The following is a 20724-nucleotide window of genomic DNA, read 5'->3' on the forward strand; positions in this document are numbered from 1 at the left end:
TCCTATAGAAAATGTACTTATTTCCAAAAATCTTTCAGGGAAGTTGGAAGTGGATGAAGCTTTATTATTGGAGAGCGATAGATCTGGTAACAAAAGAAAATGGAAAAATAACTAAGAGGGCAGGAGTTCTGTTAGCCTACACTCAGTAGCATATGTTAGTTAACTGTAAAAGCTTCTTATCTTGCATTTTTGCCTGTGGAGCTATGATGCTGAATTCTGAACAACCCATATGCCCTTGGGAAAGTAATGTAGATGGAAAGATAGGATTTTCCTAGAAAGATTTGCACCACTAGCCTACATCAGAATGAAGCCTTGCTTATCATCCTCTCAGCTGGCCATGCAAGACTGTCTCAATGCCCTCTTTTCCGAAGGCATGCTACTTGTCTTATCAGTAAATTTTTTGGAGACCAGTATCACGTTGTTCATGTTGAGTTATTTGGAAGAAGGTAGTTATTCACTTGTTTAAAACAGGAAAAAGATGATTATGTATGACACTATGAAGCATCATGTCACAGATGATTGTTGCAATGCATACATGGTATGGAAATCCCCGTTTTCTAGCTCAGTGCTGTGATACGGATGTAAAGGAGGTCTTTTCGGATTACAGTAGTCTCCTTAGTGTCACTAGTTGGACACTCTTCTAGACAATGACCATTTCCCAGAGTTTTTGGAATGTTTTCCCCTTTCTTGCCCTGTTTTACGGGTTAATGCTTTTATCATGTTTCTATTGACTTTCGGTATAACCCTTTGACTTATATTTTAAGGTAGTTTTGAGCAAAGATTCTCTTACAGTAGGTGCAGAATTCTAAGTTTTTTATAAACTGATCATCTGTTCTGCTTTTGTCACCTGAGAGAGCTTGTCCTTGCAAAACAGAAAGCCAAGGAGCCCCTAGACCTAAATAGTTGGCATAAGTAATGTATTTCTTCTAAGATGTTGGCATTCATATTTTTAACTGAATAGTTTTCATAGTTCTTTGGAATATTTGTTGCTGCTCTTTAATAGGAGAAACTCAGGATTTTTCTTTCAAGTTTCTTCCTGCTGCTTGTGTGTTAGAGTGAATTTTGTAACTGCATATAGAATTATTTCCTCTTCTGTTTTGAGAATGACCTCTGCACATTTCAGGATAACGAGTTTGCCATATTTCTTTTAGACTTTTATTTTTTTGTACATAGGACTCTTAGGACTAGAGTTCTTTCCTGGAATCTGAGGTCCTCTCTCTTCACCTGCTGTTGACCTGCTGTTCACTTCAGTGCTCTGTGCCTCATTTTTAAATAGTTAATGACTACTGACCTCCTTAGTGAAGTACTATGCAAGAATAGTATCTTATCACTATGTTTTCAGTCTGGTTCACAGACTTATCTGGTCTTTTAAAATATAATGTTGATCTGGACATTCTTTTTTTGGTTTTCTTTTCAGCTCAGTCACTGAAAGAGTTTGCCCGGCTCCTGATTGCTGTTGAAGAGGAGAGGAGGCGCCTGGTAAGTCTCGTGGGAATAATAGGTTGCATTGGGACTTTTTATATTAAATACTACATTTTTCATTCCTCTTGAAATGTTTTTTAATTTTTTATTTTTGTGCAATAAGTATTTCAGTAAATATTTCATAAGAATCATTTGATGTTCTGCAAAGACAGAAATGTGCTAGTGCGGACTTCCAATATTTAGTGGTTTGTTCAGCCAGATACTTCTGCATTGCTTTAAAAACTGTTTTCTCACAATTTTTCCCCAAATAGCTTTGAACACTGATGTACTTTTCCTTTCCCCCCTCTTGCCTTTTTATTCACAAGGTACAGTAATAAAGTAAACTGTAAATGAAGATCTTATAATGGAAATATAGATCAATATTTATACTTAATGAAGTCTATATTTTTAGAGAGTCTGTATTTTAAGAGTCTAGTGATTATATACTCAAAGAATATAAAAAGTAAGTGGTAGGAACAGAAGCCAAGTTCATTGCTTCTGACAAACTCATGTACAATATTCTAGATCAAACTTGTCAGATTTGCCCTCTGTGATACTATTCCTATTCCCTTTGTTTCCATACTGTTGAATCTGCAGTATGCTTTTATTTACACTTGTGTTCTGATATAGCTTTGTTAATGGAGTTTCAAATATATTCTCCTGCAAATCTTTTTTAAAAAAGTTCCATATAAGCAACAAGACTACTTTTTCTTCCTTGGAAGTCAGTCATAAATAAAGAAGAAATGAATTGGTCTGGTAAGGATGAACCTCAGTAGGGGGATTTTTAAATATTGTGAAAGATTAGCTAGCTCACATCCATCCAATTACCATGTCTGTCTTTTGTTTTTCTTCCTCCTATGAGTACTCCTGGAGGTGGGGGAAAGAATCTTATGACTCAGATTGGGAGAAATTTATTAATCTGAGAAGAGGTTTGCAAAGGCTCTCTTTCCTAGAAGTAAATAAGCATAGAATCAGTCTGCTATTTCTGTGTTACATTAATATTTTAAAGTAGCAAAATCATTAATGTTCATATGGTACAGTTGCATAGTTATTATACCTAAACCTAGAAAAGTGCAAGCTTTTGGTTCAAACTAAGCTTTTGTTTTTCTTCCTTTGTATATGGTACTGAGAGGAAGAGTATGAAGGTGAGTGTTCAGATGTACCTCCTTAAAAGATGTTTACCAGAACACACATTGAATTACTTATTAAGCAGTGTTTCAGGTGAATAGCTTTCCAATTTAGGTTAAAGATTATTGTGAGGTAACTATTAGGAGAAGGAAAAGCAATGAAGAGGTGACAGCTGTATTTTTAAAATGGGTTAGTCTTTCATAATGTGTGTATGTAACTTCCTTTTGATTTTATTCTTTTTTTATCCTCAGATGAGTCACTCGTTTTTACTTCTAGAAGTTTCTGGTCTTTCTGTAGTTTATAATTTAATCATTCTATATAATATTTTACTTGATATAGGAAGACAAGTACAGTAAAAGGGGAAAGAAAACCATTAATTTTATAAGTGAGCAAAAGCCCAGTCAGATAGCTGCCTGTTGTTCTGTTTTTAGTGTGACTTCAGTGGGTCTTGCACAGATTCAATAGCTGAGCCTTCCGATCCCCCATCCAGGGTCAGAGCCCTGCGTGAAATTTCAGTGTCATGGAAAATTACTTTACAGTTGGCTATATGTTTAATATAATACAATCATCAAAGCCTTGTAAATAAAGTGGCAAATAATATTCATGTGTAGGGAAATTGGGCTGTTGCACTTGATGGGAAACCATTCACATCCAGCTCTTTTCTGAGTTTGAAAACCCCATTCTGTGTATGTTCTTCCAACTGAAGGTTCCTGTTGAGAGCACTGAAGACATGCAGTTATCAGGGTAGTGATTTTTGAACAAGAAGAGAATTCAGCAAGCTTAGGATTTCTTTTTTCTATTTTTAAACAGTTATGAGCTGCCTGTTGGTGGAATTAGATGATTATTCTGGGAATTAAACTTCCTAAAATATCTGTTCATAGTAGAAACAAATGCAAAAATGAAAACCTCAGGCTGAGGCTTTAGAAAATACACACAGGATAAAACAGTCCTGTCTAGATTTTACGTAGTTGCTGTGCCCACTCTATTCTCTAGGGTAAACTTTAGAAATGAGAAAGAGAGTTTGTTTTTCTTGGTTTTCTTTTCTCAGTTTAGTGAGTTCCCCACTGTGATGGCATTTCCAAGACAGAGGTGCTTTCCACTGAGTATAATGTACATGGACTGCATTATTTATTGCTCTAGCCCTAGAGCACAAAATTCTAAGCACTGCAGAAAAGTAGGCTAAAATGTTGCTGTACTAACTGCCATACAGGCGTGCAAACCAGAGGTCCTGCTATGCTGTCGGTGCACGTACTTAAGGATTGTGTTTGGATTTCCTTTTTCTGATTACTTAGATGCAGAAAAATAAAAGATGGGAAAGAAAATAAACTTAGAAACAGTCAGACAATCCTGACTTTATTTGCCCTTATCAGAAAAAAAAAAGAAACCCATTAATTTTCAGTTTTTCATACTATAATGAATACATTTCTTGTATCTTATGATATACATCTTTGCTGTAAGGGTTTAGAAGTTAAAAGCAAACAAAACCAAACAACAATAACAAAAAGCAAGCCAAAAGGTGTCAAAGATAATCGTTTGTGATTCTCCAGTTCTCTTACTGAAGTTTTATGCATGCTGTCGTAGGATCCAGAGGCCCCTATAAAGGTCAGGGTACCATGGCTGGATGCTGAACAGATACCTCATAATAAGAGTTTTCTGCTCAGCAAACTTGTGATTTAACTGTGAAAACTTCAAAACATTTTTTGCCAGTTTCTGAGGAAGCAAGGAGCATTATATGTACGCTTTGATTCTGCTGCTGGAAGCACTTCAAGCCAGCTAATTTGCAGATTAGTGATGATTTTAGAAAAAAAGTTGTCAGCTGACTGGAAAGCTTGAGACAGGGCATGAAAGTCTTTAAAAATTTTTTTCCTTTACTTAAAAAGAGAATACTTGCAAAAGTAAAAAAGGATAGGAATACAGATCTTTTCTTTTTGACATCTTGCAGAAGGCTTTGAGAAAACCAGCTGGCCAGTGTTGTGCCTGTTTACAGATGCACTTCTTACCATTTGCACCTTTTTTTTTTAACCGCTTGAAGTGTGTGATCGTAGAAGACAGTAGTATGTCAGCAAATGCTGAATGTGTGGGAATATGGAATGACAGATGTTGATTTTACTTACTGGCTAATGATTTTGAATTTTTTACTACTAATTGATGACCCTGGCAAGCATGCATGTGAGTGCATGAATCAGACTTGAATGTGGAAAGTCATGTATTCATAGCACCAATTTGTCTCTCATCTGAGAGCTTTGATAACTCTCTATTAAATTCTTCATAAGTAAAAAAAAAGTTTCTGTCCTTGTCTCTGTCCTCTATTTGCTGATACAGAAAATTTGACTAGTAGGCTTAGAAAAAACACAGGTCATGCACTAACCTTTCCCCCTTAAACAAACAAAGGAAAAAGCAATGCAGAAGACAATTTTTATGATATACAGCCTTATGTTTGATAGCCATCATTTTTTCGTTTTATTAATTTAGTGATCCTGTTGGTAAATGGTAGATTAAAAACAAAACAAAACTATTTCTAAGTCTTAGATTTTATAGGTAGCCTATCATCTGTATAAAAAGATTCATCCCCAATGCCTTTCCAATGACTTCAGCAGCAAGCCTTCAGGGAATGTAAAATAATGACCTCTATTTTCCAGTGATTTTTAGGGAACAATAGAGATGCCATAATTTAATTTCATGTGAACAGTTGGGTCTATATCAAGGGAACTTTTTTAAAATAATTTCCTTCTGCTCTTGTTGAATTTACACTGTTAAATAAATGATAAGCTGTTTTGATTTTAGCGATTCATGTATGATGTTTCCTTTTCATTTGATGTTATTAAACTTTATAACAAATAGAAATGTACTGGGAGTAATATAAAATACAATTCCTTTTCCTTTCTTAGGATTAATGCTGTGTTGACACACACGGATGGATTAGTTCATGCTACTAATTTCCTCCTTCTTGAGTTCCCCTATCAATTTGAAGCATTGAATACATTATCTTCAGTGTTATGTTATCTTGAATATAACTCCCAGATTATTTCTGAAAGATTACTAAATGCTGAACAGAAACAGGCCTCTCAACTGTTACATTCTTTGCTGTTTACCCAGTTTTTATGGTTTGCTGGCAAGTGATGAATGGGACAGAGGGTCCTATGGCTCTTTTCTCTGGCATCATATCAGTGAGATGTGTATGGTTACTTTGAACTCCTGACCAGTATTAAGTACTTCAGGAGACAGTACAAAAAAATTCTGAAGTGAATAGTTATGTAGTATTATGTTTGATGGATGTTTTGCTCTCTAACAGCTGTCCTTTTGTGAGTATCTTATAACCTTCATGCTTCAGAGAGTATCTTGTTGTAGTGGTTCTTTCATATTAACTGGATGCTCTCATTGTAGTACTGTATTTGCCCTCGTGCAAGGGGTCTGATGCTATTTCTGCTACTTCCAGGGAAAGCATCGACATTCTGAGTTTCAAAAGCTGCACTTGGAGAAAAATAAATGAACTATTAAAACCTGTTATCCATGGAATGGTTCATAACATCAGATACCTAAGGACTCAGTATGTTGTTGAGGAGAAGTAACCTTTTTCGTATATGTGAAGTGGGCTGCAGATTCTGCCAGAAGAATAAGCAATCTTTCCTCCACAGATGCTGCTTATATTACCCAGATTATAAAGGGGAAAAATTGTAAAATCACATATAGTAGCACTGTGAGACTGCATATACCTGCATACACCTGGTATTTTGTTTAACAAGCTCTCTCTCTTAAAATGACAAAAAATAGTATATGATGATGTTTTGATATACTTGATAACTGTTTTCTGCACTCTTCAATTTTCATATCAATTTTATTGAAGGAAGGTCCTGGGATAGTCTAGATGTAACTACTACTCGAGGAACTAAATATTCTGCTATTATATATTCTACTTTCATTATTCTACTATAATTATTATATATTCTTATTTTGTATACTTTTCCCCTTATAATATGCTACTGATCACTGTGGTGATACTGGAGTAGAGGAGATAATATGGCCATTTTTATGTCTTTGAGTAGCAGTAGTTCAAATAGATTAAATTAATGTTATCTGGAGGCTTGGAGATTGCAATGACATGCTTCAGCATCCTTTAAAACCTATTGGCAGACTGACCTGATAGTCTTCAGCAGCAGGTTCAGCCCTTGAATTTTATTTTATTTTTTGCTGATGATACAGTCCTTAGTCTCACTTCCTTAAGAACTAACATTAAAAAAAAAAACAAAAACAAATCTTGCTTCAAATATGATTAAAAGTTTCTGTCATCATAACACTGTTTATTACCCAGTTCTCCCACTGCCTTTTCACAGAGGCTGTTACTCTCTGCTTCCCAATCTGAGCTTTTGCAAATACTGTGATAACAGCTAGAGAAAGACAAAAGAAAAAGCACCTCCTCCTCTTTTCTCCCTTTATTGAATGCCTCGCTTGGGGAATTTATTCTATATATGGGGTAGCGGTATCACTGCCAAATCTCATTGTCCTCACTGGCCTCACTTCCCTGCTTGGAAGTGGATAGGAAAGGCCTGCAGACTAGGATGCAGGCAATGCTTCAGCAGATTAAGTCCTCTTCGTCCCCTAGGAAAGGGAAGTTGGGATCTGAAGGACTGCTTTGAGGAACCATCTGCTTCTAATAGCTCAAAGAGCTTGGATAAAAAATGACCAAGTCTAGAACAGTAGAGCACAGCTGTGCCTCACACTGTAGAGATGAGCGGTTCCTGCTTCAGCCTGTTCAGTATTATAAATTCACCTGGAAATCTCTGTCCAAGGCACAGCACTCACTAGCATAGGAGTATCTTCAACTTCACTATCTTGCTGCTTCCTTCTTGCCCTTCTGGAATTTGCCTCAGATCCCATGACATGGACGATTTGGACATGTGTGAATTTTTGCCCTCCCGATAACTATCTGGAGGTGTATCTTTGGGTGCATCTTCAATTAATTCCTTCCATTTTATTTTTACATATAGAATAATTTTTCCATATGGTTTTCATTTGCCTCTCCAGGAGAAAAATATGATGTGTCATTACCATTAATAAATTATGAATTTTATTTTTTAAAGTATATAATACTATGTTGTGAATGTTATTGTATGTTAGCTTTGGAAATTGTTGTTGAAGAGAGATGATATAGACTGCAGCAGTGTACAGTTGTATGCAGTGTTTTAGCTGTAAAATGGTTGAATAAATCTTTTACAGAAGCTTTTAACTAATGAATGGCTTTCAAACCAGCTTTCTGCCCCAAACACAAATCAGCTTTGTGTCCCAACTACTGTCACTGTAAAAATTGAGAGCTAACTGGAGTGGAGTTCGGTGACACCTGAAAAAATGGTTTGATATTCGTATTAATTACAGTTTTATAGTGTACTTCTTGAGCCATTTAACAAAACGTCCAGTCTTCTTTGTTGTGGTGGTATGAATGTTTGTGTGATTGGGTAGTGAACATAATTGGAGAAGCGATCCAGCTGGAAAAATAATTCCTTCCTTGACTTGCCATCAGCCGCTTCCCCTCACTTCAATGCACACAAGGAAAATGGATGACTTTCTGGGCCAGAATAACCATCAAGAAGATAGTAATTACTTTGATAGAGTTACTATGAAAAAGATCATGTTTGAACTATACCTTCAGTTGTCTACAGAAGTTATCAGTGCCGGCTCCAACTGATAAATGAAAGCAACAAATAAAAAGCAAATTTCCCTTGTGCAGGTTTGCCAGGGTGCAGGCTTGCGCTGGGTCCTCTTGTTTCTGTTAAGGGACAATTCACAAAGCTGCTTCCCTCTCGCACTGTCCTGGGCTAGAAGGAACCCTGCTTGCTATCCTGTTCTGCGCGGCTCAACTACAAAAGTCTATGTGCTCAATGAAGGTTTCTTAACATTTGTGTTCAACTTAAAAAAAACAAAGAGTATAATTCAGAGTAATAAAAGGAAACATCTCACTTCCTGTTCATTTATGACTACGTCATTAATGTAGTCTGATATCAACTTTATGTACCCATGGACATTTTTTAATTTTCCCCAAAATAGAAGAAACATATCAGTCCTGACAATTTGGAGGATAAAATCATGGTTACTTTTAATACAGAGTGTTAGCTGGTTCTTCCGGATGGCAGTGTGTCAACTTCCATAATATTCTCAAATAATAATGTCTAGGGATGCATATGGGGCTCTTAGTGTTATTTTTTAATCATACACTCGATACGTTCCTAATTTCATTTAAAATACTGTTCTAAACTTCTCAGATAATTTTCTTTCTTAAAAAATTTCTTGCAATATTTTTGTGAAAATGAAGAAAAAATGAAGTTACCCTGTCACTTCTGATGATGTTAATACTTAAAAACTTAAACTGATATCAATTGAAATTAGTTATAACTAGTCTCTCTCATTTCAGTGCCCACCTGTTAACATCTGGGATTGAAATGTAGACCCCTTTTATCTTTAAGTTTGCAGAAAAGACTTCTGGAATCATTTTGCTGTGACAGAGTAACACACAGGATTTGCTCAGGGGTTTAGCTGGTATGAATGAAACCACCAGAAAATGATGAAATCACAGGAAAGCATATTGTCCGGCTTCTGTGCTGTACTTCTTAGCAGCTTTCTCTTTTCAGATTCTTGCTTTTGAAAATGTGAATTGTTTCCTCTTAATATAAATGTGCATATGTGAAGAATCGTAGCCTCTACAAGGACTTTTGCACATTGACCTACTTAAGTTGGTCCTAAATCATTCTGTTGCCTTACAGGCCTACCAGGTGAGGAGGAGAGCAATTTGACTGTTTTTAAGACAGTCTTTGCTGGTGAGATAGTTGTCCAAGAGCTTGAATCATGATATAGTCATTTTCTTCTAGTAAACATCTTTTGTCAGAGGTGCCAAAGTGTAGCTCTGTTGTGTAGATCCCCACTGGTTAGCTGCTGTCAAACAGTGAGCTCTAGACTGTCTTGATGGGCCAAGAGACATGGGTAGGAGCTAAGATAATCCTTCAAGAGGAAGGGAAAAAGGGAGTGAAGAGGCTAACAGCCTTCACTAGCTCTGTGCCTTGTTTATAATATTTCATACCACTGATGCATCTGTAACGTTATACAAACAGCATACAAAGCCTTAGTAAGAAGGCCTTAATGATTAGTGTCCTTATAGTATTTGCTATTCAGGGTTTTTTTTGCAGAGAAAGGAAATTGGGGATAACCATTAATATTTAAAATAGCAATAGCAATATTTGTCACAGGAGTACTACACTGTAGGTTAATATAATTGTTTTGGTTATCTGTTAAAATATCTCCTGGTTTCTATGTTTGGGCGCTTTTATTGGCATGTGCCTCCCTTTGGATATCTGATTAGTAAAGTGCTAAGACGATTTCTGCTTATTACAGTATAAAAAGATTACAAGAAATCTTTGATCTTTGGGCTATGAAGAATTTTATTAAAAGATTTAGTGTAGTGGCTTGCTGTAAACAGTCCCATGATGTTTACAATATCCTCGTGGGCTGGCGTGGTCCATTAATAGCAGCTTTATTTGCTGCTCTTAATTGACTAATCAGCGGTGACTGCAAATAAGAATAGGAAATGATTATTGAAAACCCTTTAGTAAAAGAGAAAAACTCATGGATAAATTTAAGAAAATTTCTGGTTTACTTTGCAACATTGTTCAGTTAGGAGAGAACATTGACAAAATGATACTGCTTGCCATTCCCAGTTTTGAAAAGTATCATTGAGAGACAGAGAGATGAAATCCTCCCTTCAGTAAAAGTGCAAAATCAAGGGTTAGCTGGAAAACTGTTTGCTCCTTCTCATTTTATAAATCCAATTTGTGTCTTGATTTCATATACTCTTCTTGTGTCCCCGGTGCTTCAGTGAGTGTGATTGTGCATTACAAAACAGTAACTTCCCAAAATGTTTGGAAAGGGATTCACTGAATAGTGTGGCTTGAATGACTTTTATTTCTAATGACATTTTAGTTTATCTTCATAGAAATTCAGGTAGTTGCTATTTAAGCCTGATGACGCTTGGCGTTCAACACTGTCACTAACAGAGGTTCTTCTCAGATCATTATTGATAGAGAGAAGAGAAAGATGTATGCACTTCTAAATGGGTATTTTAAAGGAAGCCGAGTTTTGCTAGATGACATCTGATGAGCTGATCTTCTAGCAACAGAGTTTTATGTATTTATTTTGTGACTGCAGAAAGAAAGGGAATGGCTTTGTTAGTAGTAGAGGGTACATGTTGGACCCATTACTTGTCTGTAAGGATACCAGAACATCTGACAGTCTGCCACTTTCTGAATTTTTTCAGTGGATTCTGAATTGATCTCCTTTTCTGCTAGTAGTTTGAGAAAAGATACTTCATTCCTATGAACAATTTATTTTAGAGTTGTCCTTCATTTAGTCTGATCTCTGGAATATTTTGAAGGCCATATATTCCCTGTTGTTATTCAGTATTCTGGGAAATGTGACTGAAAATGGAAAATGACACAAGTGCTTTATAAACCTAACAGTGTGCACAGACAAAAACAAAGATGTCTTACTAAAAAAAAAAAGGGGGGGGGGAAGAAGCAGCTTTCAAAAGAAAGCGAGTAAATTTGCATTTACAGTGCATTCTGCTGTTTTTCTCCCTTGGAGAAATTGCTTCATCTGAATGGGCCTGCAGTTATGTTACAGATAAAGATGTTTTATTTCAAGTGTTCTCACTGGAATGTTGGTTTAATGTTTGCAGAACATCTAGATATTTTTTTAAATGCCTCTATAAGGTCAAATTATTTTTATTTTGACAATCTTGTTTAGATACATCTCTCTGAGCAAGAGCTTTTACTTTGAACTAAGACTAAAATCTGATTAACAGAGTTTGGTTTGTTTTTTCAGCAGCAAGGCAAGTTTATGCGCCCAGTTCAGAAAAATGATCTGGATAAAAACAAAACAAAACAAAGCAAACAAAACTTTTTACTGGTGACTTTTCAACCACGTTGGTTTCCCGGATTGGTTCCCTACGTTCTTCCACCAGCTGTTTCACCATCGCAACAGAGGGCAAAGGAGAAGTCAGAGAGAGCATGAATAAGCAGTGCAAGATCAGCAAAGTCATCTTAAGTTAGTATGACTCCCAAAATAAATGCCTGCCTCGGTAACTCTCAGCTGCAATGTTAGTTGTTACACTGCCCTCACAGCTAGTTGTGGTCAAAGAAAGGTTATTTTTCTGCTGATAAAAGGAAGTTATAACAGTACACTTGGAACCCATGTCACTGAATCCTATGGAAGGTTTCAAATGATAGTGGCCTTAATAAAATATTGAGAGCTACCTCTTGGGATGCCTGTGCTTCAGTAAAAGACTGCCTTTAAAGAAAGAGTGGGCTAAACTTCTCTCTCCACCGAAGCTGGCTCTCACGCTAGGTTGGTATCTTGTTTACGAGCCAAATGAGAGCTTTCCAAATTGATTGCTCTTGCTAGTCATATTCCCATGAGAACAGAGAAGGGACTAAGAAACTTACAGCCCTTTTGCTCTGAACATCTTGCCACAGTAAGTGTTAGCCCATTTCCGGTATCCCTTTCTTAATTGGGTGTACTGTTCCCAACACGATTATTTTTAACTTTCACCACTGACACACGGCAGAATCTTCTAAATTGTAATTTTTTAGCATTTGAGGTTTACATAACCTTTGAACATTTTACTTTGTGTCAGCTATCAGTAAAGCTTGGTAGGTATGTATGCAGCTATAAAAATCATGTTTTACAGTATAAAATCTATTTAAATTTTTTCTATAACTTTATTTTATTGTCATACTACTTTATTTTTACAACTGTTGTTAAGTAGAATCATGATCTTTTCCTGTGATTGTAAGGAATTAGCTTGAATAGCTTCCTTATATGTTTCCAATTTACTCTTTAAATTTCTGTTGGGATGCAAGAGCAATGTGTACACACTGAGTTAATGCTGTCAACAGCGTGGGCATATCAAAAGATTTTCTATAGGTTCTGCTCCCTTCAAAGTTAGTTTATCACTGAATAGTTAAACCTGTGACTACCTTGCCTTTCTTCAGAAAATATTCTTTGTGTTCATACACGTGCTTGCTTTTCCTGAAACGATGCGCAGTTACAACCTCGGAGTTAACAGTTCCTGGGCATAGTACCATTACAAACAGCTAAGCTGACTTTGGCTTTATGCCTGGACATGTTCATTCATGAAATACTTGTTAAAACAAAATACAACTTCCAGTTGCATTCTTCTCTTGGAATAGCTAGTTTCCTCAGTGCCGGCTTTTATTTGATTGTTTTCTTCTTTTAATAACAATGATTTGGGGGAGGTCAGTGAAGGTTGTGTTGTAGAGATAAGGGATAGTGCATTGCTGTGATGCTGCCATGGCTCTCACATCAAGAACCAGACACTGTAGAGGAGCAAAGCACTTAACTATCTAACTGTCCCTCTCTGTGCTTTCTTTCAAAGCAGCTGTGCTGTATAATGCAAAATGATTTCTAATGGTAATAGATAGTGGAGGTTAGTAGCTATTAACCCCATTTCTGCAGTTACTGGAATTGACCTGTGTGGACCCGCAGTATCTGTGAAGATGAGAAATAATTTTCATACTGGAATGTAGCACAGATTGGTCAAATGGTAACGCAGGGCCAGCTGTACCAACAGGACGATTTGAACTGGCTGCTTAATCAATTTTCAGCCTCGCTAAGAGCAGCAGGCAGGTATTAAGTGGCTCTTAATAAACTGGTGAACTCTCAGTTGCCTGGTCCCAAGAGGCACCACTTATCCACTGATAAAGCATTTTTACCTCACACAGATGTGATCACATGGGCTGATAAAAATATGTATTAGGCCATTGAAAATATGCGCAGAAGAGTAAAACAAACCAATCCAATGTGGCCGAAGTTAAAGCAATGGATGAGAGGGTAGTGGGTTTTAGGGTTCTGTGTAGAAGAAAAGAAAGCTTAACCCATAAAGGTAATACGTTTATTGAAGTGCAGTATTATGGACATCAGGTGATCCAGCTGTTTGCTGTGTGACTACCAGAACAAATGATTTGCCTGTGTCAGCACAGCCTGTGAAAGGGGAACACTCATACTTCTTCACCTCTCATCTTTGTAGTTTATTCAGAAGTTGGGTTTTCTAGAAAAGAGACTCCAACTCACTATGTTTATTTGCTATTTTTATTTATGTTTCACATAAAGCTGATTTAGTTATAGCCCTCAAGTACTGCCATAAGAGACAATATTCTTAATTACTGTGTGCCTTCTCACCACCCTTGTCAGAATCGGGCTGCCTTTTGCGTTAGCTGCAGTGTGAAAATGACAGAAGATGGCTTCCAGTGCGCGCTGCTGACCCTGCCTCTCAGGGCTCAGTGAGTGAGAGCTGCAAAATAAATAAGAAGGCAAAGGGAAAAAAGATGAGGCTAATGATAAGTTTGTTTGCCAGCATAGCTTTGCTGTGTGTTCAGCTTGGTGTTTCTGAACCATTGAGAAGTTTGTGGGCTTTTTCTTAATAAATATTATTAACTGTTCTGCCTTGGTTGGCTAATTTCTTATTAGTGACATGGAAATGTCTATCAAGCAGAATTTTGAAGATTATAGTTCACAAAAGTATCTTTTGCAAAAAGGCATCATAGCATTTATATCATAGAAGTTCAGTGTGTTTGTGGAAGAAGCAGACAAACAGGCAGTCAAGAAGAGGGTCAATACGATAAACAAGATTGGTTATGCAGAATGAGAAAGTATCTTTTGAAAGTACGATTTTTAAGGGAGTGGTTTAAAAGTGAAGGAACTAATAGAGCTCTGAGGAACAGGCAGGCCTGATGATCTTAGCTGAGTTGTGGAAGAGGGTGAGAGTCAGCAAACAACAGGAGCAAGTTTTGGAGAGAGCTGAGGGCTTAAACATTTTTTATGAAGTTCTGATGGTTGGTGGCAAACAAGGGTGAGTGGCATTAAGCACTCTCTGACTTGTCTCAAAACAGTGAAAAAGTACAGAGAAAAATCTTAGAGCAAAGTGTTAGAGAAAGTGCAGTACAGAAAAAGACATAGCTAAGATGCAAAATCTTTCTAACCATTTTATAAAAATAAATAGTTTTCCTTCATTTCTAATTCGTAAATCCTAAAATAATTAAGAGGTACAGTTGTTATTGTCTTTAACAGGTAGCAAAAGTTACCTTTGCAACCCAATTCATAGAAGAAATTTCCCCTTAAGATAAGGCTAGCACTATCTCCTAAAAATGGCAAAAGTTATGGGACCATCAATTTCCGGAATTTAATGTCTCTTCAAAGTAGCTTCTTAATATGCTGTGATAATGTAATTGGACTATCTGCTGTAATTTGCAAGGTCCATTTTCCAAATCATCTTTAAAACCGCCGGGGTAAGTAGTGTCTAAAGTCTTAATACGGTTTTCCGTACCATAATTATTAAATATGTTTGCTTGGTCTGTATACACTAATAAGGAAATTTGGTAGAGTATAACATTTGTATTCAAACCATAACCATGACAAATAGATGTGCATTTACACTGTCTCCAATTTAGACAATCTCTTAAGTAATCTGTTAGAAGTACTTTTCTTACAATTTTATGTAAACAGTTAGTATATGTTTTACAAGCATTTTCGATGTATTGTTAAGCCAAGCAACAGAATAGTGAAATCAGAGTAGCAGAAATATGTTGATACCAGATTTTGACTCAGTTTCATAACAAATAAACCAAAATGCTTTTTAATATATACATATGTAGATATGTATTTATTGCTCTAGATTAAATACAGTTACTCTTAACTTTATGGCAAAGCTTTGAGTAATTGTTCAAAAGGTTGTAAAGATACCTAAGTATATATATATTGATGATAGGTGTATAATTTACCTGCTTCTGCGTATGTATGTTTATCTACATACTATTAGTTAGGGATTTTCAGAATCTGCCGAGTATAACAGCAATGAGCTGATAAAAGAATGAGCTAGGATCTAATACAGCTCTTTCCAGATGGTCTCTTCTGCTTTTTCCTGCATGAGTTCCTGAAAAGAGGGAATTTTAACTTCTACTTTTTTTCCTTATTAGCAGAACATTTGTTTCTTGTTTTGGGAAGTGTATATTCTGCTTATGTCTTCTAGTTAAGAAGAGGCAATCATCTGCCAGGATGCAACTGAGGGAGAATATAGGGAAGGGTATTTTGTACTCAGAAGAACTTACTGATGATATTCAAATACTCAGGTTCCCGATCTCTTTTAGAAGTCCGGTGTCAAAGACTGGCCTGTGCATCTGCCTTAATTTCTCTGCCATCTTTTTACAAAGAAGGGGCTTGCTTTCTTTCTTTTCCTTTCTTCCTTTCTTCCTTTCTTCCTTTCTTCCTTCATTCAAGAAAACATTTGAAAAGTCCATTTCAGAAATTTTGACAAATGAAATTCTTTAAAATAAATGTTGTGGTGAGTCTGACAGCTCAATATCCGTTACGGGATAACGTGTGATAATTAAAAACCATTGTTTTTACTTTCATAGTAAGTCAGAAAGTTCTTACTTTGGTTAGTCAAGAGTTTATTTTTCCTTTTATTGATTTCCAGCTTTCCCTTAACACACTAATGGACCTCACAAGGAGGCCTGTTTTGGGTGTATTTACTCCACTCTGTAGAAGTTTTGATGACATCTGCGCAGTGAGGAAAACAGGCCTGGCCACAAACTTTGCGGACCAGGATTTGGAAAGGCAAAGAGACAAAGCAATAAACATATGGAACTTATTTTGGGTGATTCTTAACTAGACCTAGCAGCCGGCATGAAAATGCCTGGGAAGATTTAAAATAAGGACCTTATGAAATAAGTCATACTACTTGTTTGCTAAGATTTATCTTAATCATATAATCTATGCAACTGTTAATGCTTTGAATGTAAAATGATGAAAAAAACCCACAAAAGACCCAATTATACAGAAATTTTTTCTCTTCTTAAATTTAAAATTCCCCTTCTGGTACCAGGAGGTTTGGGAGTTTTTTTTTTTTTTTTTTTCTTGCTGCTTTTTCTTCACATGAAAAAATATTTTTCTTGTGATTCTTATACAGTGTTTCACAGTAACAGTTTAAGAAATGAAAGATTTTTTTTTAAACATAGTAAAATATCTGGACCAGATGATACTTAAACCACACTTACCACAGTACACAATAGAGTAATTTACCATTGCAAATGTTGTAAAGCATAGGTGTACTTGAATTCTGGACCTATTTTTCTTAATTAGTTCTGTGCTCTAATTATGCTGCTTCCTGTGTTTATGTAGTCATTTCCCCCTTGATAATATGTAATGTAAACACTCAAGCTGGGGGGGGGGGTTGTTGGGTTGTTTTTTTTTTGGAAAGCCATAAAGGGAGGAAAAAACAGAAAAGTTTTCTTCCACTGGTTATCTGAAATGCCATTCTTGAGTTCTCTTTTGCTTTCATTATGATTTGAACTCTTGGCCTAATCAAGAGACATGGACTATTTATAATAATGGTAATGATAAAAAGATAAATACATTCAAATTTGTGAGTGCACAGCTGAACGGTTTTCCTTCTTTGTGGTTATGCTTGCCATTACTTTATCTTTTACAACTTTCATTGGGACAATCCATGGAGTAAGCCAAAAAATGAAATGGCAGCTCTTACCAGTTGATTTGCTCTTACCCATGACCACCTCCATTGCTGATTTATGCCGTTCTTCTAAACATTTTTTCAGGGTGCTGCTAAATGAAAACAATGTTTGGTTTGGTTTGGTTTGGTTTTCTACACCAGGCAGTTCCTTTTATCAGGTGATGTAAATGTTGCTTATACAGCGTAGATGGGATGTCTGCAGCAATGGATTTCTTTGGTTAAAAGTGTGCAAAACACTGTGTTCAGGTTGTTTCGTGTCTTTCACCTCTATTTGGATACAGAACAATTTTGAATATCATATTTAATGGCTTGCCTCATTCAAGTCAGCAGGATTTTTTCTTTCCTTTTTAACTTGTTGGCTATTAGCTTCTGTTAATCTATTTAAAACTCTTAAAGGGTGAATATTTTTCACATAAATGAAAAATATCAGGAAAAAAATCTTAATGTGCAGTGCTCTCTGTGGTTGAATTTTACTTTACAATTACTCATGCGGTTAGCGTTAGGGTATTCTTAGCAACTGGATTCTTTATAAATTGTCCACTTGCCGCTCCGGCTATCCCAGGGAAACCGCTGGCAGTTACTGTGCGCAGCACGTCAGAATCCACTCGCGGAGCGTTCAGGAGAACGAGCTCAGTAACGCTTAACGTTGCATTGTGATAAGTTGGTCTATTTAAAGCCCCCAAAGCAAGGAAGTAAGGTAAGAAGAACCGGTTCATGCCCCTTCACTTCTGATTTCTGATAGCACTGAAGATGAGACGCTCCAATGCTTCGTAAGGCTTTTATTATCAAAGGGTACAGTCGGCAGTTTCTTAAATACGACCATGTGAGATGTCTTTTTAGCGGATCAGCACATCTTAGAGTCTGACCTTCGAGTGTAGTTTGGCTTCCTGTTGGCCGAGAACTGTGTTTAAGTGGCCTCTCCATTCTGTGCGCTATATGTAACAATACTGGAGTCTCTCCTCCAGATTCATCGGACACAGGTTGAAACGTCTTGCGCTTCAGATTGCTGCCGTTAGCTCTTTGTAGTTGAATGGAAGAAGTAAACGCTGGTCTCTCCCCAGGCACTTGCCAGGCACAGTGGGTATTTTTATAAGGAATTAGCACTTTTTAGGCTCAGTATTCTCTTTGAATTCTAGGAATCGTGGGTTCCATTTTTGCTTTTAGGATGCAATAGTAGTTATGTTAGTTAAAAGAAAGATAGTCCATCCTGTTATGATCCCTCCAGCTGTTAAAGATTATGGACTGTTGAAGTTTGTAGCTTGCATGTTTAAAAATGAATTCTTAGAACTGCCCTACAGTGAACATTTCCTAAAAATGGATTTAGGTGCCTAATTTTAAATGTGCAGCTGTGCCAGGTGTCCTTTGGAGAACCTGAATTAAAGATGTTACAGGAGCTTAGTTTACCGTGCTGTTGATCCGTAAGTAGCTTTAAGTAGACAGCACATGCTTCTTTTTCCAGTTTGCTTCTGTGGTAGTGTCAGGAGTAAAACATAATAAATATTTTACTCTGTGATTAGAGTGGTAATCCTCAGAAACCTCAGCAAGGAGATATTTTGAGTAATGATGAATAACTCTTAGATACTTTCCAGCCCATAATCACTACACTGAAGAATCACTGATACTTTGAATTTTGCTCAGAAACTAACAGGGAGCTGGTAAAAAAAAAAAAAAAAAAAGGTTTGCGCACTAATATTCATTGCAGACTTCCTCTGTCCTTCATGAGACATTTTCCAGTATGCATTACGGTGGCCTTGCTAAGAGATGCAAAGGTCTGGAAAACCACTGTGAGGTCCGCAGTCGTGGAGGAAGCCTGGCGCTTTCATGTCAGTCCCTAGATGCTACGAGTTTGTTCCTTTGTCACTATTTAAGACGCCAGGAGCAGCAGCTGATGCGGGCAGACTGGTAGGGTGTGACGAGCTTGTGCAGAAACAGTAGTTCAGTTGAGCTGCATGTACATCAGCAGGGAAAAATTCAAGCAGCACTCCAACCTCCAAAGTTTTATTTCTAAGGAAGGCCCTTTATTCGCATCCTTCTCTTGGCAAGACAGACTGAGAGAGGAATGAAGTCAATTTTGTTACTAGTTCATGCAGGAGGACAGTAAGAGTATTGTTAAAACCCATGTCTGGACAATTCCCTTGATTTCATTCTTTGCATCCTACTTTCCCTACAAAGCTTAATTAACAACATCCTAGTGTTCATATTTTTATTTATTACTTCTAACACTAATGCAGGATAGTATTTTGCCATTTAGAATAGAGGGTTGACACCTGAGAAAAGTTGTGCATTTTGTTTATTATTTTATATATTTTTTAATCAAGTTACAAAGGGAAAAGGGGAGAACTATGAGAAAAAGAGGATGTAAGGAACAAGTTGAGTTTTGGAATGAATCATATTTTCTTAAGACAGCAATTTTTTAATTTTTTCCCCAACCAGTGCATCTACACTATTAAGCATAACCTATTTGAATTTGTTTGGGCCCTTTTGTACATCAGTGTTTCTTCTGGAGACTGTCTAATGTTTCAAAAAATACAGGATTCCTTGGCCAGTTTGTAGTGCTGTGAGTGGGAGAGGAGAGAGAAGTATGTGCTCACCTTAGAAACACTTCTGAATCTTAGATCTGATTTTCTTGAATTCAATAACTACTTTGTGGTTGTTAACAGTCATAAAATTAGTCATATTCTTTAATAATTCAACTGGATTTTCTGTCTTGATGATGAACTCTGGCAATCAGCTTCTCAAATAGATTGTATATTACTAGTGCAAACTCATTTTTATTTCTTAGAATTTTTATCAATTGATATTTTCTGCCAAGCAGCCTATTGTTTCTTGTACTGCTGGATTGTAAGTAGAAGGCAACCACTTTTTACTTATCCATTTTAAGTAATGTTTTTTATTTCCTCACCTCATTTCCTAGCTTCTTATGTAAAATGTGTTGTGTTGCCTTTCTTGAAGGTTGTTTTCATTCATGCATATATTGTTTGTACATAATAATATCTGAAAGTAATAATCACTTATTTTAAAATACTTCAGTTTAAATGTAGATTTGTGGTATGATTTTTTTTAAAAGACCAAATATATTAAAAAAGACTATATTAAAATTTTAAAGACATTTTAAAAGTTTAGTGTCATCCCATGTTTTTCCTGTTATAATTTAAGTTCATAGAATAGTATTGAATATGATGGTATCAAGAAAAGATAAGGTCTGACCTTGTTGTGGTTAAATATTTGAGGTATTTATAGCCGTCTAAAAAGAAAATTAAGTATAGCAGTCTTTTAAAATTTGCAATAAAATAAAGATGGGAATCTTTATAGGAAAATGGGAAAATAAGAGAATATCTGACTTTATATATACATATTTATATACACACATACATGTCTATATATATGGAACATGATTGCTTTCAGCAATCCATTTTTTTAAAGTATTTTTTTGGATGTCTTAAAGATGTAAAATAGAATTAACATGAAAGTGTTTCTAGGAATTTGATTTCAGCAGTTCTGAGTGCTTGAAAGACTTGTTATATCCCTCCAAGAAAAACATCTGCTCTCTC

The 20724-nt window shown here is 36.2% G+C and overlaps 1 protein-coding gene across 1 annotated transcript in view; it reads left to right on the forward strand.

Moving 5' to 3' along the window:
- Positions 1-20724, forward strand: part of ARHGAP42 (Rho GTPase activating protein 42) — a 166579-nt gene that overhangs the window by 54185 nt on the left and 91670 nt on the right. The window contains exon 3 of the mRNA XM_067289754.1: positions 1418-1479. Coding sequence (XP_067145855.1) covers positions 1418-1479 — 62 coding nt within the window. The remainder of the gene's footprint in view (positions 1-1417; positions 1480-20724) is intronic.

This window comes from Apteryx mantelli, chromosome 1 (genome assembly GCF_036417845.1).
Source record: "Apteryx mantelli isolate bAptMan1 chromosome 1, bAptMan1.hap1, whole genome shotgun sequence".
Lineage (NCBI taxonomy): Eukaryota > Metazoa > Chordata > Aves > Apterygiformes > Apterygidae > Apteryx > Apteryx mantelli.